The sequence below is a fragment of the Macaca thibetana genome, chromosome 7, assembly GCF_024542745.1.
Source record: "Macaca thibetana thibetana isolate TM-01 chromosome 7, ASM2454274v1, whole genome shotgun sequence".
Classification (NCBI taxonomy): Eukaryota; Metazoa; Chordata; class Mammalia; order Primates; family Cercopithecidae; genus Macaca; species Macaca thibetana.
In genome coordinates this window covers 40,593,543-40,616,333 of record NC_065584.1, presented here as the reverse complement: position 1 = coordinate 40,616,333, position 22,791 = coordinate 40,593,543, and the positions used below count along the sequence as shown (strand labels likewise).

Here is a 22,791-nt window from a genome sequence, read left to right as displayed (position 1 = left end):
CCATCTCAACAACAACAACAAAAAAAAAAATACACACACACACACACACATATATATGTATATATACATATCTACATATATATATACATGTATATAATATATATATAATATATTTTTTGGCTATATATATGTGTATATATATAGCCAATCAGCATTCTGTATATGTGCTTTCAGGTGCTTTTTTCCCCAGTATTGTTGGTCCCACTTGTGTGCTTTTACCACAGTACTTATTAAGTCTTCTTGTTTAGGGGGGTTATTTTTATAGCTATGTAATTGAATAAAATTACTTATTCACACAGAAATCAGGCCTATACCATCAGAGAAATGCAAATCAAAACCACAGTAAGATATCATCTCACACCAGTTAGAATGGCGATCATTAAAAAGTCAGGAAACAACAGGTGCTGTAGAGGATGTGAAGAAATAGGAACGCTTTTACACTGTTGGTGGGACTGTAAACTAGTTCCACCATTGTGGAAGACAGTGTGGCAATTCCTCAAGGATCTAGAACTAGAAATACCATTTGACCCAGCCATCCCATTACTGGGTATATACCCAAAGGATTATAAATCATGCTGCTATAAAGACACATGCACACGTATGTTTATTGTGGCACTATTCACAATAGCAAAGACTTGGAACCAACCCAAATGTCCATCAATGATAGACTGGATTAAGAAAATGTGGCATATATACACCATGGAATACTATGCAGCCATAAAAAAGGATGAGTTCATGTCCTTTGTAGGCACATGGATGAAGCTGGAAACCATCATTCTGAGCAAATTATCGCAAGGACTGACAACCCAACACTGCATATTCTCACTCATAGGTGGGAAGTGAACAATGAGAACACTTGGACACAGGAAGGGGAACATCTCACACCGGGGCCTGTCATGGGGAAGGAGGAGGGGGGAGGGATAGCATTAGGAGATATACGTAATGTAAATGATGAGTTAACGGGTGCAGCAAACCAACATGGCACGTGTATACATGTGTATCAAACCTGCACGTTGAGCACATGTACCCTAGAACTTAAATTATAATAATAAAAAATAAAAAGAAAAAGAATCAGGCCTATAACCTTGGCCTAATTTCCCTATTTATATAGGCCTAATTTAGGCCTATAACCTTGGCCTAATATTCCCAATCAGGTAGACTAATCTTCCTTTTTCACACTTCCTTCTATGCATACCATTCTATATGTTCCTAGACATATTCTCTCTTTTAAAAAAATAAAGTATATTATAAATAAAAAGTAAAGTAGGAAAATAAAACAGAAAATAGAAAAAAGCATATTACAAATGTATCTCTTTAAGCAACTTTAGTAGAAAATATTACTTAATCCAAAAAGTAAGGGGGGGTTAATTTTTCAATAGGATTTTTAAAGTTAATTTACACAGCTTTTATTGACTATGCTTGTGGTTAAAATAAGGTACAGTCTTTAGATATGATTCTTAATATTTCCATTATTTATAGGTACCTCATTATATTTTCACATTTTCTGTATACACATCTTATTTGCTGTAGTTTATCTTGCAATTTTTAAATTCTATATTTATTTTGAAGTTCCTTAGTCTATAGAATTACATGAGGATTCAGAAGGTATGCAGTGGAAAAAAATGTTTTAGTTAAAATGGAAAAAAGATAGAAATTTTCTCAGAAGTAATAGCATAAAAATACCTTATTCCAGTAAAGAAGGGTCTCCAATATTTTTAGAAATTACAACTCATCCCTGTCTATTCCTAATGTTTTATTGGTGGAATTATGAAAATTAGTGAAAATGAAAAGAGAAAACCTTAGGTGACAGTAAAGGATTTGCCAGTACCAGCAGGGTTATTTTTTCAAGTTTGAGTGATTCACTTTCCCGTTAGAGCACCTAGTGCTGCAAGAATTACCTTTTTGACTGTTTTCTCAAGTAAAGACTTTGCAACTCCTAGCAGGCCATTAGCTCATCCCGAGCAGCAGGGGAAAAGTATCAGGGAAACCCAGTTCTTCCTTTTATTTAATTGTGAAGCAAAAGCAGAAGAAGAAAATCAGAGACACAAAGATTCTAATCAACAATACTGTTTCTTATGTGTCTAAATGTGTATAAGAATGTAACTTATTTAAAATAATCTTTAATACTTTAACTCAATTTTCCAAAAATGGAATTTATTGACTAGTGTCTAAAATCTCGTTTTCAGTTTCTATAAAACTCCTCTTCTGCAGAATCCCAATCTCCTTGGTTAACTTCCTAAAAAAAAAAAATGAACCATTAATATCTTATCATTTAGATATAACGGTGAATGATTTGGTAATACTGTTGCAACCCTGTGACTATAATGCCTTACTAATTTCCTCACTTTGATTTTAGCAATATGGAAATAAGCCACCAGTATTTCTTCAAAATCAGTATCATAGTTGGCATATTGGTATGTATTTCTTCTTACATCCCATGTAGGAGCTTTGTTTCATCATACATTTTATTTTTTATTTTATAAACTATTTCCTGCATATAAACTTTGTTTTTTTAATTAATGGCCACAGTAATATCCTAACACAGGACCAGTCATTGTTGGAAAACTTAGCAATTATTTTTACAATACTAAGATCCAGGGTTCCAAAAGAGAGGTCCATGGTTCAAAATTATAGAAACTATAGCAAGAATTTTTTTTTTCCTGTGGAGCGTGTGGCTAATAGGACAGTGACTGAGAAATTACCATTAAAGAAGAATTTAAATTATTCAGACTATAGAGTGAACATTTTCTTTGTTTGTTTGCACAAAATCCTGACCGACAAATTCACCCATTGAACATAAGAGCTACCCATTTATCAGTGATATCTTACTCATTTGACCAGGGTGTGGCAAGGTTTTCATCATTAAGTACTGAAAAGAGTAGGCATTTGCTCTCAATTGAAGCATTTTCTGTGACCTCAAATACATTCTAGATTTTATTTAAAATTATTGTTTTATTTAAAATTACTCTTAAAATTATTTAAAATGTACCTCAAGTACATTTTAGACATTATTTAAAATTATTCTTACTAAAAAAGTATCCCCTTCATGTTAATTAGGTTAAATGCTTTTTATATTTATACAGTTATTTTAAAAGCTTAATGTTTTATACATAGAAATGAATATATGTAACACAGATGGAAGTTTTTGTGATAAAATAAACATGAAACACCAACCCAACTTAATAACTCGTTCATTACCAATTCCATTGCATGTTTTTGTACCACTAAATCATGGCTTAATCATTTCTGGTAATCATAGCATTTGTATTTATTCCAAACTCTATAACCTTACATAAAGCTTATTTTATGACATAAGAACTGTAATGGTTTCCCTTACTCATCACATTGCCAGATAATGAGCATCCTTAGATGGGAAAAAGTGCACAACATTTTCAAAGTGCACAACACAATAGTGCTTTGAGAAAGCTATGTATTTTGTGAGCATAGGAATTTTATTATTCCATTAACACAACTTCTGGAGTAACTAGATTAATGAATGTACTGGTTTTCAACAAAGGAGAGCCTAAACCCTAAATGATTCAGTCTTTTTCACTCTACAGATATATATATAAAGCCTGTAATACATAAGTAAGAATTGCCGTACACCAAAGTTTTGTCTGGTTGGTCTTTCAGATAAAGATGTGAGGAATAAATTATACTGGAATAGACTTGAGGGCATCCACTATGTTAAATGTTTATTTTAGTATCTCATAAATAGCCATGAAACTTTCTTTATGAATGTTATACATGCATACCTCACTTTATTGACTTTGCAGATATTCCTTTTTTTTTTTTTTTTTTTAACAAATTGAAGGTTTGTGGCAATCCTACATTGAGCAAGTCTCTTGGCACCATTTTCCAACAGCATGTGTTCCTTTATGTCTCTGTGTCACATTTTGGTAATTCTCACAATATTTCACGCTTTGTTATTTTTGTATCTCTTACAGTGATCTGTAGTCAGTGATCTTTGTTTTTACTACTGTCATTATTCGGGGGCACCACAAATTGCACCCATATAAGATGGCAGACTTTATCGATAAACCTGTGAATTCTGACTGTTCTGTCAATCGGCTGTTCCCCTTTTTCCCTCTCCTTGGGCCTCCCTATTCTCTGAGACACAACAATATTGAAAGTAGGCCATTTAATAACTCTACAATGGCCTCTAAGTATTCAAGTGAAAGGAAAAATTGCATGTCTGTCACTTTACATCAAAAGCTGGAAGTGATTAAGCTTAGTGAGGAAGGTGTGTCAAAAGCCAAGAGAGCCAGAAACCTAGGCCACTGGTGCTACAGCCAAGTTGTGAATGCAAAGGAAAAGTTCTTTAAGGAAATTAAAAGTTCAGTAGACCAACATTCCCTTAAGCCAAAGCCTAATCCAGAGCAAGGCCCTAACTCTCTTCAATTCTATGAAGGTTGAGAGAGGTGAAAAAGGTATAGAAGAAAAGTTTGAAGCCAGCAGAGATTGGCTTATGAGGTTTAAGGAAAGACTACATCTCCATAATATAAAAATACAAGGTGAAGCAGCAAATGCTGATGTGGAAGCAACAGCAAGTTAGCCAGAAGATCTATCTAAGATTGTTGATGAAGGTGACTATGCTAAGCAACAGGTTTTCAATGTAGATGAAACAGTCTTATATATTGGAAGAAGATACCTTCTAGGACTTTCATTGCTAGACAGGAAAAATTAATTCCTATCTTGAAAGCTTTATAGGACAGGCTGATTCTCTTGATAGGGGCTAATGTAGCTGGTGACTTTTAAGTTGAAGCCAATACTCATTGGCCATTCTAAAAATCCTAGTAGCTTTAATAACTATGCTAAATCTTCCCTGCCTGTGCTCTATAACTGACAAAGCTTGGATGATAGCACATCTTTTTGCAGCATGGTTTACTGAATATGTTGAGTCTTTTCTTGAGGCCTATTATTCAGACAAAAAGATTTCTTTCAGAATATAACTATTATTGATATTGCACCTAGTCATTCAAGAGCTCTGATCGGGATGTGCAAGATTAATGTTTTTTTCATGCCTGCTAATACAACATCCACTCTGTAGTCCAAAGATCAAGGAGTAACTTCAACATTCAAGTGTTATTATTTAAGACATACATTTAATAAGGCTATACTTGCTATAGATAGTGATTCCTATAATGGATCTGGGCAAAGTAAATTGAAAACTTTCTGGAAATGATTCACCATTCTAGATATCATTAAGAGCATTTATGATTCACTGAAGGAGGTCAAAATATCAACATTGACAGGAGTTGAACAGAAGTTGATTCCAACCTTCATGGATGACTTTAAGTAGTTCAACGCTTCAGTGGAGGAGGTAACTACAGATGTCATCAAAAAGGCAAGAGGACTAGAATTAGAGATGAAGCCTGAAGATGTGACTGAATTGCTGCAATCTCATTATGAAACTTGAACAGATAAGGAGTTACTTCCTATGGATGAGTAAAGAAGGGGGCTTCTTAAGATGGAATCTACTGATAAAAATGCTGTGGACACTGTTGGAATGACAACCAAGGATTTAGAATATTACATAATCTTAGTTGGTAAAGTAGCAGCAGGATTTAAGAGGATTGACTCCAATTTGCAAGAAGTTCTACTGTGGATTAAATGCTCTCAAACAGCATTGCATGCTACAGAGATATTTTTCATGAAGGAAAGAGTCAATCAGTATAGCAAACTTCTTATTGTCTTATTTTGAGAAACTGCCGCAGCCACCCCAGCCACAAGCAACCACCACCCAGATCAGTCAGCAGCCATCAACATGGAGGCAAGACTCTCCACCAGCAAAAACGTTACAACTCGCTGAAGACGCAAATAATTGTTAGCATTTTTTAGTGATAAAGTATTTTTTAAATTAAGGTATGTGCATTGTTACTTTCACATAATACTATTTCACACTTAATAGACTACAGAATAGCATAAACATGCACTGGGTAACCTAAAAAATTGTGTGAATCACTGTACTGCAATACTCAGTTTATCGCAGTAGTCTTGAACTAACCCTGTAGTATCTCTAAGGTATCCCTATAATTCACTTTAAAGTAGAGACTCAAATCTGTACATGTTTCACCTTTCCTAGTAACTCTCTTAATCCTTGGCCTTAGTTAATATTGTTCCTACTGATGGTCATTTTAGCAGAGTAGATACATGTTTTGAGATTGTCTTTTCAGCTCTTTCAGTGAGCACAGTGAATAGTCGTTATGTGAAGAAATATCTTTCAGTAACCTCTCACATAGACTATGTATAATGGTGGCTTTTAAATGTTGCAGCATCAGTGCTGTTACAATGGGCATGAGTAAACTTTTGAAGAGTTTATAATCAATAGCAGATGGATTTATGTCCACATTTCATAGTTGAAAGTCTTAGGTAGTATCTTTCCCTTTCAGCGTTCTGTTACCTACCACACTTTCTCCACTCTTGATTCATACAAATGATAGATCTTGGTTAGCCAAAGTGATGACAAGGAATCAACTTCCTGGACCACTGAACTTAGAGCTCTCCCTTAACTTTCTAAAAAGCCTCTTAGAGCTAAGTACACAGGGAACTTTATAACCATGGGATTATTTTGGTAAGTGACTTTGAGAAATTAGAATGCTTTTCACTCTTATATCCAAAAGCCTTTCAATTGTTCTAACATCTTAACGTAGACAGCAAGAAGAAAGTATAGACAGTCCAGTCCCTGACTTATGATAGTTTGACTTATGGGTTTTGCTTTGTTTTGTTTGTTTGTTTTTGTTTTTTGACTTACAATTGTGTAAAACCATTACAATTTCAACATCAAATTTTGCATTTTGAGATTTTTGTGGGCTGTTGATACCTGAAGTAGTACCTGAGATATTCAATACTTTATTATAAAATAGGCTTTGTGTTAGATGATTCTGCCCAACTATATGTTAATGTAAGCATCCTGAGCACATGTAAGGTTAGGCAAGGCTAAGCTCTGATGTTCACTCTCTTAGCTGTATTTGAATGCATTTTTGACTTGCCATGTTTTCAACTTAAAATGGGTTTATCAGGATGTAACCTCATTGTAAATCAAGAAACATCTGTATTATCTGTGTCAGAATAAATACCCAACCAAACAGATTAACTATTAACTTTTCCCCTTTAGAGAATATGTTTGAGCTCAATGCTTACAAATCATCCTTAACTTTAGACATAGTTCCATGTCTTTATTTTTCTTGTGTGTATGTCCATTGTCAGCCATTTGAATTGGTAAAGATACCTTAGGTCAGTCATCTCAGTTTTAAAAACCAGTACTCCAGCTAGTGGGGAATTCATTAATCATTGTTATCATATGGGAAACTGAATTTTATATGTGTACTACTAACAACATAAAAACACTACCCTTTCTGATCCAACCAGACTGCCACTGTTTTCTTGCAGCACAAGTAAGCATGGCACACAAAATAATGTATCAACCAGTCTTTTTCCACTCCTTCTTCTTGTCTACCGCCTGAGATCACTTAATTATATGGCCCAGGGTGCCCAGTGTTACATAGCCTTTCCTTTAAGATTTCTGACACTCTGTAGAATCCAGAAATATGCATATGTGTTTATGGTCTTCATCTTCATCAAATTGAAGACATTATTTTACAGAATTTATGCAGTACAGTGTGTGGAAGAAAGTAGAACAGAATGAACATTATCTACTCAGACCATGAAAGCAGGACCATAGCTTCCTGGAACACAGCCTAACCTTCAGCAAAATGAAATGCTCACAGCAGTCTGTGAAAAGCTGCAAACTCCCAACATCAGATGTTCCTAAGCAAGCATATTAGTTATATTAATCACCTATTGGGAAAGCCAACTTTTGCTTATCATAAACGGGGCTCTTCCTGGAATGGGGCAACTGGTAAAAGGAAATTTTGCTTATGTTTTTCTGAAATTACATTTTTCAGTAAGGCCTTTGGCTCCCACTGCTTCAACTGCTCACTGCTGTTTCTCTACCAAATGCTAAACTTAAAACATAATATCCAGGTGAGAAGTTACTGCTCCCTGGTTCCCATTTAAGTTTGAAGGCTTAGAATACCTTTCTAAAATCACAAGCACAAGGTTTATCCGACACTACTGCTTAGGTTCTACCTATGGGCAAAGGGAAGGGATGGTTTCACATCTATGTAAGTATTCGTATGCAAGAGAGGCAGTCCCATGTGGTGAAGTAATTTACAGCACTATTATGTTCTCTTTACATTCCGAATGCATCATCTGGTCTGACATTGAATGAAGTCTAATACTGACTGGTTGGAAAAGCTAGAAAATTGTTTAGTCCTAAACTTTAATGAGAGATGTGGATATAGCTGCTTGCAGAGAGGTATATCTGGCATTTATTCCTTCAAGATTCCTTTTGTATCTGCTGCCTACTGGGAGCCCTTACCATTTTCCACTTGATTGCCTATTTCTCTCCAGATTTTTTCCCTTCCCTTAAGCTCTCAGACCGAAGCTTGAGGTCATGCATGCTTTTTCTTTGAGGAGACTTAAATCTTTGCTGACAAGTTGACTTTATACCAACTCCAAAATCAGGACTAATCCACTAGGGATCTAATTTACCTTAAATATAGCAACCACTATATATAGAGTGAGTGCAAAATAAAAAGCTGGTTGGTTATATATATAGTAAATTTTATATTAATAATATTAACAAAAGACCAGATGGTATATGTGTGCTATAAATATGACTTTTCTAAATATCACATATAGAAATGAAATATTCTTCTTTAAAACAACTCTTGTACTTGCCTTTAAAAAAAAAAAAACTTATCAAGATATAATTCAAAGTATTCAGTGTTTTTAGTATATTCAGGCATGTGTAGCCATCACCACAATTTTAGAAGATATAATTCATATACTATACAATTCGAAGTATTCAGTGTTTTTAGTATACTCAGACATGTGTAGCCATCACCACAATTTTAGAACATTTTCATTAATTCAAAAAGAATGCCTGTCCCTTTTAGCAGTCATCCTCCTATCCCCTCATCTTCACATCCAGCCCTTAATAAGCCACTAGTCTACTTTCTATTTCTATAAATTTGCCTATTTGGGACATTTCATATAAGTAGGATCATATAATACATGTTCTTTTGTAACTGGCTTCTTCCACTTAGCTTAATATTTTCAAGATTCATCCATGTTATAGCATGTATCAGTAATTCATTCCTTTTTTGTTGTGGTGGTAAAAATGCAACACAAAATTTATCATCTTAACCATTTTGAAGTTCAGTAATGTTAAGTATGTTCATATTTTTGTGAAACAGATCTTCAGAATTTTTTCAACTCGCAAATTCAAAACTCTATATCCATTCAATAACTCTTCTCTTACACCTCCCTCTATCATCTGATAACTATCATTCTACTTTTTTTCTGTTAATTTGACTGTTTAATTGTTTATTCATTCACCTATTAATGAACATTTGAGTTGCTTCCACCTCTTGGCTATTGTGAATATGGTTTCTATGAACATGGGTGTGCAAATATCTCTTCAGGACCCTGCTTTTAATTCTTTTGAATACATACCCAGAAGTGAGGTTGCTGGATCATCTGATAGTTCTATTTTTAATTTTTTGAGGAACTTCCATGCTATTTTACAAGTGGTTGCACCACTTTATAACCCCACCAGCAGTACACAAGGGTTTCAGTTTCCCTTATTCATACCAAAACTTTTCTGGGTTTTTTGATGGTAGCTATCCTAATAAGTGTAAGGTGATGTTCTCATTGTGATTTTGACTTTCATTTTTCTGACAATTATTGATGTTGAGCATCTTTTTATATTCTCATTGGCTATTTGTATAGCATCTTTGGGAAAATGTCTATTCAAGTCTTTTTTTCATTTTAAATTCATGTGATTTGTTTTTTGTTGTTGAGTTGTAAGAGCTCTTTATGTATTCTGGATATTAACTCGTACTAGATATATGATTTGCAATTATTTTCTCTCATTTCATAGGTTGCCTTTTTACTCTGTTGATTACATTATTTGATGCACAAAATATTTCTGTTAGATGTAGTCCCATTTGTCTATTTTACTTTAGTTGCCTATGTTTTTGGTATCATATTCAAAACAAAATCATTGTCACGTTGAATGTCATGAACTACTTCCTGTTTTCTTCTAGTTTTATAGTTTTACATCTTACATTTAGGTCTTTAATTCAGGTTGAGTTAATTTTCTTTGTTGTTGTTTATTTTTACTGTCTTATTGTTAATTTCTATAGGTTATTAGGGAACAGGTGGTGTTTGTTTACATGGGTAAGTTCTTTAGTGGTGATTTGTGAGATTCTGGTGCACCCATCATCCAAGCAGTATACACTGTACCCAATTTGTATTCTTGTATCCCTCACCTGCATCTGACCCTTTCCCCCAAGTCCCCAAAGTCCACTGTATCATTCTTACGCCTTTGCATCTTCATGGCTTAGCTCCCACTTATAAGTGAGAATGTACAATGTTTGGTTTTTCTTTACTGAGTTAGTTCATTTGGAATAATGGTCTCCAGTTCCATCCAGGTTGCTGTGAATGCCATTATTTCGTTCCTTTTATGGATGGATAGTGTTCCGTGGTATACATATACCACAATTTCTTTGTCCACTCATGGATTGCTGGGCATTTGGGCTGGTTCCATATTTTTGCAATCGCAAATTGTGCTGCTATAAACATGCATGTGCAAGTATCTTTTATGGATAATTACTTCTTTTCCTCTGGGTAGATACCCAGTAGTGGGATTGCTGGATCAAATGGTAGTTCTACTTTTAGTTCTTTACGGAATCTCCACACTGTTTTCCATAGTGGTTGTACAAGTTTACATTTCTACCAGCAGTGTATAAGTGTCCCCTTTTCACCACATCCCTGTCAACATCTTTTTTTGTTGTTATTTTTTCATTGTGGCCATTCTTGCAAGAGTAAGGTGGTATCACATTGTGGTTTTGATTTGCATTTTCCTGATCATTGGCAATGTTGAGCTTTTTTTTATATGTTTGTTGGCCATTTGTATATCTTCTTTTGAGAATTGTCTATTCGTGTCCTTAGCCCATTTTTTGACAGAATTGTTTTCTCATGCTAATTTGCTTAAGTTCCTTGTAGATTATAGATATTAGTCCTTTGTCAGATGTGTAAATTGTGAAGATTTTCTCCCACTCTGTGGGTTGTCTGTTTACTTTACTGATTGTTTCTTTTGCTGTGCAGAAACTTTTTAGATTAATTAAGTCCCACATATTTATCATTGTTTTTCTTGCGTTTGCTTTTGGATTCTTGGTCATGAAGTCTTTGCCTAAGCCAGTGTCTAGAATGGTTTTCCTGATGTTATCTTCTAGAATTTTTATAGTTTCAGTTCTTAGGCTTAAGTTCTTGATCCAACTTGAGTTGATTTTTGTATAAGGTGAGAGAGGAGGATGCAGTTTCATTCTTCTACATGTGACTTGTCAATTATCCCAGCACCATTTGTTGAATAGGGTGTCCTTTCCCCACTTTATGTTTTTGTTTGCCTTGTCAAAGATCAGTTGGCAATAAGTATTGGGTTTATGTCTGGGTTCTCTATTCTCTTTCATTGGTCTGTGTGCCTATTTTTATACCAGTACCATGCTGTTTTAGTGACTGTGGCCTTACAGTATAGTTTGAAGTCAGGTAGTGTGATGTCTCCAGATTTGTTCTTTTTGCTTAGTCTTGCTTTGGCTGTGTGGGCTTCTTTTTGGTTTTATATTAATTTCAGGATTGTCTTTTCTAGTTCTGTGAAGAATGATAGTGGTATTTTGATGCAAATTACATTGAATTTGTACATTGCTTTTGGCAGTGTGGTCATTTTCACAATATTGATTCTACCCATCCATGAGCATGGGATGTGTTTCCATTTGTTTGTGTCATCTATTATTTCTTTCAGCAGTGTTTTGTAGTTTTCCTTGTAGAGGTATATAGTGTAATTGTAAGACTCCAATTTTATTCTTTTGCATTTGGGTATCTGATTTTCCTAGCACCATTTGTTGAAGAGACTGTCCTTTCCCCATTGAGTGGTCTTGGCACTCTTATCAGAGACCATTTGACTATACACATGAGGGTTTATTTCTAAGTTCTCTATTCTGTTCCATTTATCTATATGTCTGTTTATGCCAGTACCATACCGTTTTGATTACTGTGGCTTCATAATATGTTTGGAAATCAGGAAACATGATTCCTCCAACTTTGTTCTTTTTCACAATTGTTTTGGCTATTTGGAGTCCCTTGAGATTCCATATAAATTTTAGGATGAGCTTTTCTATTTTTATAAACAATGTCCTTGGGATTTTGATAGGATTGCACTTAATTTGTAGATTGCTATGGGTAGTATGAACATTACCAGTATGAACACAGGCTGTCTTTCCATTTACTTGTCTCTGTTATTTCTTTCAGCAATGTTTAGTAGTTTTCAGAAGTACATCATTTATTTTTATGGCTATGTAATGTTTCATTGTATAGATATACCACAGTTTGTTCATTCATCAGTTGATGGATATTTAGGTTTCCATCTTTTGGCTATTATGAAAAATGCTGTTAAAAATAATTATGCTCAAGTTTTTGTGTGGCATTTGTTTTCACTTCTTTTCAGTTTGTCCTTGGTTTTTAAGAAGATTTAAACTTAAATAAAAGTAAAGACTGCTCTGGGAGTCCAAGATAGAAAAAGACATTTTGAGTAAGACCTATATTTGCTGCTTTGAGTAGACACAAAGGAAATAAAAATGGCAATTCTTTTCAAAAGCTTGAGGAACCACACACACCAACATGAGACCTCTTACATGTCAATTTTGCAAATAGTTGGTAACTGACTGATAGTATTTGGATCTATGCCACGCCCCCTCCAAATCTCACGTTGAAATGTAGCTCCCAGTGCTGGAGGTGGGGCCTGGTGGGAGGTTACTGGAGTATGGGAGTGATTTCTCAAGGTTTAACACCATCCTCAATTTGTGCTGTCATCATGATAATGAGTTCTCTTGAGATCTGGTTGTTTAAAAGTGTGTGTCACCCGCCACCTCTCTCTCTTGCTCCTTCTCTGGCCATGTGAGGTGCCACTCTCCCTTTGTCTTCTGCCATGATTGTAAGTTTCCTGAGGCCTCCCCAGAAGAAGAAGCCACTATGCTTCCTATACAGCCTATAGAACTGTGAGCCAATTAAACCTCTTATCTTTATAAATTACCCAGTCTCAGTATTTCTTTATAGCAGTGCAAGAACAGACTAATACAATGATATATTACAAATTGAATATATAGTTGACAAAAAATATATACATGAGTAGTATTCAGAGTGGCAATGATCAAGGAGAACTTACTATCTTGAATGAAGTCTTGAAATAGATAATGGACATAGACTGGCAGCAAAAAGGTAAATAACAGTCTGGGCTTAGGGAAGCCTTGACCATATGCATGGAGGTGATCACGTATATACAGAAACATGACTTGGCTAGAGAGAGGGGTACAGCTTCAAGGAAATGAAATTAGAGGTTATCAAAATATCCTTCTCTATTTTATATCCTCTTTGATCGAAGCTGGTTGTATTTGATTGATATGACCTTTTTCTCTACTTATCTGATATTTTCTCATAGTCATAATCATTAATGCACTCATTCATTGACTCAGTCATTCAAACAGTTACTGAGTGCCTTTACATACCAAACACTGTGCTTGATACTAGGATTACAAAGATGAATAATATATACTGTGACAACAAAGAATTCAAAGCCTGATGCAGAAGTCAAGACAGTTTCAGAAACAGCCATAATACAATGTGAAAACCATGCAAAAATAGATGGTTACAAATCTTATGCAAATATTAAAAGTAAAGGTAGTCCCTCCAACCGATTCTCTCTTTAATCACCAAAGAAGTTCCTAAAAGACAAATCTCATTACCTTTCAAGAGACTTAAATTATGCTAGTGAATTAATTTGAAGTCATTAGTCTGCTTAAAAATCCCTCATTGGATTCCCATTTTTACAAAATTAGGTTTAAACTCCCTTGATCCTGTTTCATTTGTCTAAAATGCCCCCCACCCCCCTACCTGGTTTTGAGTTACCCTTTAAAACTCAGCTCAGGTGTTTATCTCTTCTAGGAAGATTTTCTAGATGTTCCACAAGTTTTTGGTTAGGTGATTTTCTGTATGTCTCCCATATCACCCTGTACATTTTCCTGCCGCTGTCTATGTCATACTATCTTGTCATCATCTCTATTTCTCTATCTTTCTCTTTCTCTCATGCACTGTACTTGTGAATTCCTTGAGGACATCAACCAGGCCTTACGGGTATTTTTGTCTCCAGTGTCTAGCATATATTAGGTTCCCAGTGTTTGATGAATGGATGAGTAAATCAGTCAGTGAACTTGTTGGCCTTGGTAAGAGACAGAAGACCAAAGAGGTAACATCTGAGCTGAACCTTGAAGAATGCATGATATTTACTAGGAGGAGAAAAAAGGAAAGAAAAAAAGCGTTCCTGTCCAATGCAAGATGATCTGCAAAAGCACAGACTAGAAAAAGCCCAGAATGTTTAAGATGTGACATATCATACTTTGTATCAGAAACTGGACATTTGTTAGAAATAAAGGTCAATCACAGTATAAATATTTCCCACATTGTGCTAAGCGATTCTTAAACTAGCACTGCAGAATTATTATAATAGGATATGTTTATTAATTTTTAACCTACTAAAGTTTGGGTGGGTTGCAACATTTAAATAACTACATAATTCCTTGTCATACATACGTTTTTCTCATTTGAGCCTCCTCAGAAATTCAAGGGATATTTTTTAGTATTTGTATATATGTTAGAATGGGGAGTAAATATTATTGCAAACTACCAGAACAAAGTTTTTAGATTCCAGAATCAAATGTTATCAAATTATTATTGAGTAGATTCTATACCATAGGAGCCTTCCAGAATGGAATTACACAATAAGTTGTATGAACAACTCAGGCATTCAAGACAGAAATCAAGTGTGCTGATATTCTTTTATCCAAATTGTCAGGGAGACCTTACTCAACTTTCTTCCACTTCCATGTATCTAAATCTTGCAAAAGCAGAAGATAATCATTATTCCTCCCCTCAGAGTATTAAAATAATTCATTCGGCCGGGCGCGGTGGCTCAAGCCTGTAATCCCAGCACTTTGGGAGGCCGAGACGGGCGGATCATGAGGTCAGGAGATCGAGACCATCCTGGCTGACACGGTGAAACCCCGTCTCTACTAAAAAATACAAAAAACTAGCCGGGCGAGGTGGCGGGCGCCTGTAGTCCCAGACACTCAGGAGGCTGAGGCAGGAGAATGGCGTGAACCCGGCATGTGGAGCCTGCAGTGAGCCGAGATCTGGCCACTGCACTCCAGCCTGGGCGGCAGAGCGAGACTCCGTCTCAAAAAAAAAAAAATAATAATTCATTCATGTGCATTTCAAGACACTGTGAGATCTATAATACAGCTGTCAGTATCAGTTGTCTTTCAAACTTAGCATATTAAATATAAAGCCCCTGTCTTAGAATATTGGAAGAAAGAGAGCCATGCTGAGCCTGTTTCTTTGGGGCTACTGGCAAGAACTTAGGGTGGAAAAGTGACTATACTAACTGTTGATTCTTATGGCCAACAAATTTGTAGTTTTTTGTTGTTGGTGATGGTGTCTGTAGTGATAACATATATGTAACATAAAACTTACTATTTTAACCATTTTTAAGCATATGGTTCAATAGCATTAAGTACATTCACATTGTTCTGTAACCATCACCACCAGCCATGTCTAGAACTTTTTGGTCTTCCCAAACTGAAACTCTATACCCATTAAACACTAACTCTCCTTTCCCTCCTCATCCCAGCACCTGCCACCACCATTCTACTTTCTATCTCTGTGATTTGACTACTCTATGTACCTCATGTAAGTGGAATCATAAAATATTTGTCTTTTTGTGGTCAGCTTATTTCACTTAGCAGAATGTCCTCAAGATTCATCCATGTTGTAACATAGTCAGAATTTCCTTCCTTTTTAAGGCTAAATAATATTTCTGTATGTATATACCATACTTTGCTTATCCATTCATCTGTCAATAGATACTTGAGTTGCTTCCACCATTGACTATTGTGGATAATGTTGTGAATATGGGTGTACAAATATGTGTTCAAGTCCCAGCTTTTAATGTTTTGGATGTATACCTAGAAATGGAATTGCTGGTTTATACAGTAATTATGTTTAATTTTTTAACTTGAAACTTTTAAAATGTGAGGGACATAAAGGAAGAGCAGTGGTTACTATGGTGATAGTATGGCTGAAAAGTTCTAAAATCTAGTTTTTCCATCTTACCTTAGCCACCTATGAAATATATTGCTGTAGGTAAGGACTTACTCTATTTAAACGTCTCTTATGGCCGGGCGCGGTGGCTCACGCCTGTAATCTCAGCACTTTGGAAGGCCGAGGCGGGCAGATCACGAGGTCAGGAGATCGAGATCATCCTGGCTAACACGGTGAAACCCCGTCTCTACTAAAAATACAAAAAAAAATTAGCCGGGGCTGGTGGCAGGCGCCTGTAGCTCCAGCTACTTGGGAGGCTGAGGCAGGAGAATGGCGTGAACCCGGGAGGCGGAGCTTGCAGTGAGCCGAGATCGCGCCACTGCACTCCAGCCTGGGCGGCAGAGCGAGACTCCGTCTCAAAAAAACAAAAACAAAAACAAAAAACACTGTCTTCCTTCACCTGTAAAATGAACCTAACAGTGCTCTACCAGATTTTCATGGGATTAAGTGAGATTATATATGTAATTCATACAATTCATATTATAGTAAATGTTAATAAACATTTACTATATCAATGGGGCTAGCCACCAGAAAAACTCAGCCCTTGTGCTATCTCTGATTATTAACCACTATTAGTGCACTATTCAAAATTCCAGCAAAGTCATTCATGTAGATTCTGAGTTGGTGTAGAGCTTACATTTTGATCTACACCCCCCAATGCCAGGACAAACTACTTCGACATAAGGAAGCGTCCCATGAGGTTTATTGTGATCCTGGACAAGCACCACTGGGCCCGCTACTAGGGACCATATAGCTTCAGGTTCATTTGGGAGTTAATGTTATATATGTGAATACAAACTAGACCCTATGGTCCCACCACTTCCCTTGTCTTACATAGTATGGCCCAGACCTCCAGTATAGCTCCAGAATAGCTTCAACATCCTAGGAGTATCTGAAGCTAGAATCTGCTGAGTTCTCCCTTCCAATTCAAGTGCCAAAAGGGAAGAGTCAATATCACTATAGAATATAGTGATATTCAGAATAGAAATTTGAAAATCAGATGGTCAGAATATAAATTTAAAAATCTCTCTACACTTACTTCTAGGTCCTAGGATCTGGAAATCAGGGACCCTAGGTGGCTAAAGTCAAAGATAAAAAATACAGACTCACTTATCCAGCTCTGGATCAATGAAATTTTATAAATTATACAAATACTTCATGTAAATCAAGTCCTGTATTACTTGTCTTGGTTTCTTTTAATCCTTCCCCTTCCTCTTTTTTTAACCTCATTTATTTTTGCTTTCCTTTTTTTAAATTAACAATAAAGACAGTTTCTGACTAGAGGATTTAAGGAATTGGTTGTGACTCCTGAAACTTATTCTTGTTGGCACTAGTTCGAATTTCTGAGCCAAAAGTGATTTTCATCCAGAGTAGTCTGAATACTTACTTCATACAAAAGTTACTGGTGCTCTTCTTATAGGCACTAAATTATTTCAATTAATGAAGCCAAAATCAAAGGCTAAAACTCAAATGGATGACTGGGACATTCCTTTTTTAAAAAAACTTTGTCTTCTTAAGAAAAAAACAACTTTAGGATTAAAAAATGATGCGTTCATTGTAGAAAATGTGGAAATTTTTGGAAAAGTAGAGCAAAGGGAATAAAAACCATAAATCTAACATTCTGAAGTAGTAAATGCTTTATATTTTCATGTATGGTTTTTCCTTCTTTTTCTATTGATATGTACACTTATATCTTAATACAGTTAAGACTATATGCTGCAGATTTGACTTTGCATGTGGTAAAAATATATATCATAGGAATTTTCCTATGTCAATGAATATTCTTCATAAATATTACTTTAGCTTCCATAATATTTTATCTTAAGAATATATCATTTCTTATTGAAATACCTATATTGTTGATAGTTTGGTTTCTTTACATTTTTTCTATTGTAAGCAACTCTGAAATAAACATATACAGAAACATTTATCCATTTTTCCTAGGATAGAGTTCTAGAAGTGAAACTACTAGGTCAATGGGTATGAAAATGTGTAAAGTTGGCTTTCCTTTTAAAGAAAATCATATTTGGGTTGTTAAAGGATTACTGACACATCAACTGAACACATCTTTGATTACTGTATAGCACCTCATATTCAGATAATCTCTACAAACATTGCCATGAATTGACTGAATATAATCTGTTATTTCAGGCACCAGAATGCATCTCTTCTTTCTTCCCCCTATTTCTTGGGACAGAAATCAGGAGGTCTGACTGAACCCATTTACAAGCTGTGACAGACAAGCACTCATGCCCATCTTGTTTATGACTGCCTGCTTACCCGTTGCTCTCGATATTTACATTTTCCTTCTTTTCTCTTCCTTCAGATGGAATGGGGCGAGTCCTTGCTCAAGATGTATATGCAAAAGACAATTTACCGCCCTTCCCAGCATCAGTAAAAGATGGCTATGCTGTCCGAGGTGAATATTTTGGTTCTCTTAAACATGGTCAGACTTACACTGTATTTTTTTTTTTTTCAGATTGTTGGCTTAGCCCAAGCACCCAGTAGCTGTTAGGTTTGTTTCCCCATGATTGTCAAAATTCACAGATAACCATGTTAATCTGCACCTGTATATTTTCTAGCACAGTCTTGATTAAAACTTTTCAGATAAAGAAAAGTTATATGAAAATTCTCTTTTTTTAATTTTTTATTTTTAATATTTGTGGATACATGGTAGGTATATATATTTATGGGGTACATGAGATGTTTAGATACAGGCATGCAACGCATAAAAATCACATCAGCGTAAATGTGGAATCTGTCACATCAAGTGTTCATCTTTTATGTTACTAAAATTCTTGCTTACAAATAAATATATAGGAAGAAAATTAAAACACTGTACTTCAATTTATTCTTTCTGTTCCTACACGTGCCAGACAGCATACATTCTTGGTGTGGAAGTTTTCCAAATGTTTTCTAGTTGAAAACATCTATATGGTCTAAGAAAAAAGAGCAGACTCCCAACACAAGGGTAAAGTTGAGGTGGTCTGTTCCGCTTTCAACTCAAACATCAGTAAAGGGCTTCATAAAAAGCAGACATGAGGGAAACCTCTAATTCTGTAGAAGATGCCATATTTCAAAATTCTGGAGCCCCAACAGCTAACGCAAAGTTGCCTGAGATTGCATAAAGCTTAAAAGCAAATACTAAATAGCATTTTTCTGCCTAAATTCCAATCTAAGAACCCCAAATGTAAATTCTGAATTGCTTAGAAACTGTTGTTGATTTTTTTGGTTTTGTTTTTGTTTTTCCATGTACGACATGATATTTTAAAATATGTAGTATACATTGTAGAATGGCTTAGCTGAGCTAATTAACACATGCATTACCTCACATACTTATCATTTTTGTGGTGAGACTTAAAATCTGCTCTCTTAGTGATTTTCCAAGTATGATACATTGTTATTATGTTATTGGTTATTAATACAAGCTTGATATCATTGAAGAAACATGTTAAAAAATTTTTCAGTTTATCAGAGCTGTTAAGCATGCCAATCCCTTTTTAATGGGGTACATGAGATATGGAGTTATGGAGTGTCTTACTTGGCTTTGGTTTTGGTTTTTTTAGCTACATTTAGCCATGAAAATACAGGTTGGGCATCCCTAATTCAAAATCCAGAATTTGAAGTACTCCAAAATCTGAAATTTTTTGCGTGTTGACATGGCCCCACGAGTAGAAAATTTTATACCTGACCTCATGTGAAGGGTCACAGTAAAAACACACTCAAAACTTTGTTTAGAAAAAGTATTTGAAACATTGTTTAAAATTACCAACCTTGTGGCTATGTGTATAGGATATATATGAAACATAAATTAATTTTGTGTTTAGACTTCAGTCCCATCCGCAAGATATCTCATTATGTATATGCAGATATTCCAAAATCTGAAAAACATCAAAATCCAAAATACTTCTGGTTCCAAGCATTTCATATAAAAGATTATCAACCTGTAATTTCCTTTTTCTTGTAATTAAATACTTCATTAATCTCTGTGTTCCATCATCTCTTAGTAGTTATCTTTTGATGTTGGAGATAACATAGCAAATGGTTAAGGCTACAAGCATTGAGCAAAGCTCGAGTGATCTGGGTTTTAGTACCAGTTCCATCTGTGTAACTTTGAGCAAATCACTTAAATTTTTTTAGCTTCAGTTTTCTCATCTCTAAAATTATGATAATTACAACAATACTTACCCCAGCAGGTTGTTGTAAGGATTAGATGAGGTTGTAGAAAGCCTTAGTAAACTACCTGACACACATTAAAAAAAAAAAAAAAAAGAACACTTGATAATTGTATTTTAAAATGTTTAATGGTAGTAACCATTATCATCACTATTATTATTTTAAACACATTTTCTTAAACTATCTCTGAAAAGGGGCTAACATTTGAATTGCTACTCTCATTTTCTGTGTAAATAAAATGGTAGAGAGATTGAGCTTATGTTTTTTCATTTCCACTAGTGTATTCTTTCTCAGGAAGATTATCTTCGATTCACTTCATTCAGCTTGATCTCACTATATCAGAATACTTCTGAAATTGGCAAAGCCAAAACATAAATACCAAATTCCCAATGGCTCCTGTGTTTTTTTCTTTCAAATTGCTTCCTTCTACAGTGTTGATCAGAATAAATATTGTCCAGACAGAAAATTATTTTATCTTGTGATAGCTTCACTGGCTCTTCTAGCTTCTTTTTTTTCCCAACGTCATTGTTGTCTTGAAATAGTTTCTTACTGCCCATCTAAAAAGTAAATTCTGTTTTGATGTTACAATTTATAGCCATACAGGATTACTATAAAATGACAAAGAATTCTTGCTTCCAGAGTAAAGCAAACAGCTAGAGCAGATGAAACACCAGAGACAAAGAAGTCTGTTTTTTATAAAGTGGGAGAGAGTGAGAAAATAAATTATTTGAGGCAGAATTATTCCCAAACAGAATATTGTTCTGTGATTTCTACATGAGCTAGCAGCACCTCAATTAAAAAAAAAAAAAAAAAAAAAAAAACGGTTGCTGTTAGCTTTTCTTGTTGCCAAAGGGAGCAATTAGCCCCTATGAGCTTTTCAGACACTGTACAACTCATCAAAAAAATTTTATGTAAAATTACCATTTAGTATCCTATTTATGCTTTTGTTTGGGAGGGGTTTTTTAGTTATTTCACCAGAAAAAAATCTAAAATGGCATCTCACATTATAAAGAGTCAGAGAGATTATCTACCATGAAGCTGATTCACATTGTTTCTTTCTTGCAAAGAGTTACTAGTTCTCCAAGATATGTAACATATAAGAGAGACATAAGTGATAACCATTCTGTAGATGGTTAAATCTCAAAGTAGGAATGGTTAGTGTGTCTGTGTGTACAATATGAACATCATAATTAAAGAAGCAAAAGTCTTCTGTAGACAAGTGGCATGGTCTTACAACTATGCTGAATTTTCCAGTTTATACCTCCTCACTTTTGTCTGTAATTTAGGAAGATAAACTCTATGAATCCTAAAAGTTATTTTTACTATATTTAGTAATTAAGATGATTTTCATTTCTTTAAAGGTAAATGTATTAATTAGCCTCTTTTCTATTATAAATACCACCCCAGGCAGTGTTTTGGTAAAGAATATCCTTGAGGCCAATTGTGGCTCTCTACGACCCTCCTTTGAGTACCTCCTTCTCTCTACCCCTGTCTTCCTTTACTCTGGTTCCTTTCTCCCTGCTCCCTTGATTCTCCCTATTTTCTTCTCCTCTGCCTTTACCTTAGGCCTTCCAGTAATAACCAGTGGCACTCGTGGGCATTGCTAACCCTCTAGGTGTAAAGATGTTGCTAACTTGCTCTGGATCACTAAGCATTAGCCAGTATCCTTCAGAAACATGTGGGATAAAACTCCAAACCAGTTGGAGGATCACTTGCTTTAAGGTATGTGAGTTCAAAAATCAAGACAGTAATAAAATGACTAAGGAAATAAGTAGAAACAGCTCAAAATAAAACATTAAGAAAAAATACAATGTAAAGAAGGCAGGAATCAAGTGATGATAATATAAAATAGGAGGAAGACCTGTAAACCTAAAACTGCATTCATATGAGAATGAATTTGAAAGATAAAAGTAGATAAAATAAAAATGAAAGTGGCATATTTACAATTTGAATCAATACAATATTTTTATTTTCACATTTTTGGATTTTGTTTCTCCCTTCACACTGATGAAGCTAATCGTCCTCTTGATGCATTCACATCCTCCTATATAGATGTGGGTGCTTATTGTCTCACACTTTCTTTGTGGATATTAATAAGGGCAAAAATATCTCAGAACTCCAAGTTCAGCTTTCTTGAAAAAGTTCAATTTGAAAGGTTTATCCCTTTAGAACTTATTTTAGGATCATTTGGAAAAAAGGAATATTTTGAACAAACCAGGAATTATTTTCAGAGCCATGGATAACATACAGTTCTGAAAAAGTATATTAAGAGAAAGCTTTGCCATTTGGGTAGAGAGAATTTTTAAAGTTTTTTTTTTTTTTCTTGTTTACATTCTGATT

At 35.0% G+C, this 22,791-nt stretch overlaps 1 protein-coding gene across 20 annotated transcripts in view; it reads left to right on the top strand.

Annotated features, from left to right (window-relative positions):
- GPHN (gephyrin) overlaps positions 1 to 22,791 on the top strand; it is a 736,147-nt gene that overhangs the window by 626,048 nt on the left and 87,308 nt on the right. For all 20 annotated transcript variants that reach the window (XM_050797033.1, XM_050797030.1, XM_050797026.1 and 17 more), the window contains one exon: positions 18,602 to 18,694. In XM_050797033.1, coding sequence (XP_050652990.1) covers positions 18,602 to 18,694 — 93 coding nt within the window. The remainder of the gene's footprint in view (positions 1 to 18,601; positions 18,695 to 22,791) is intronic.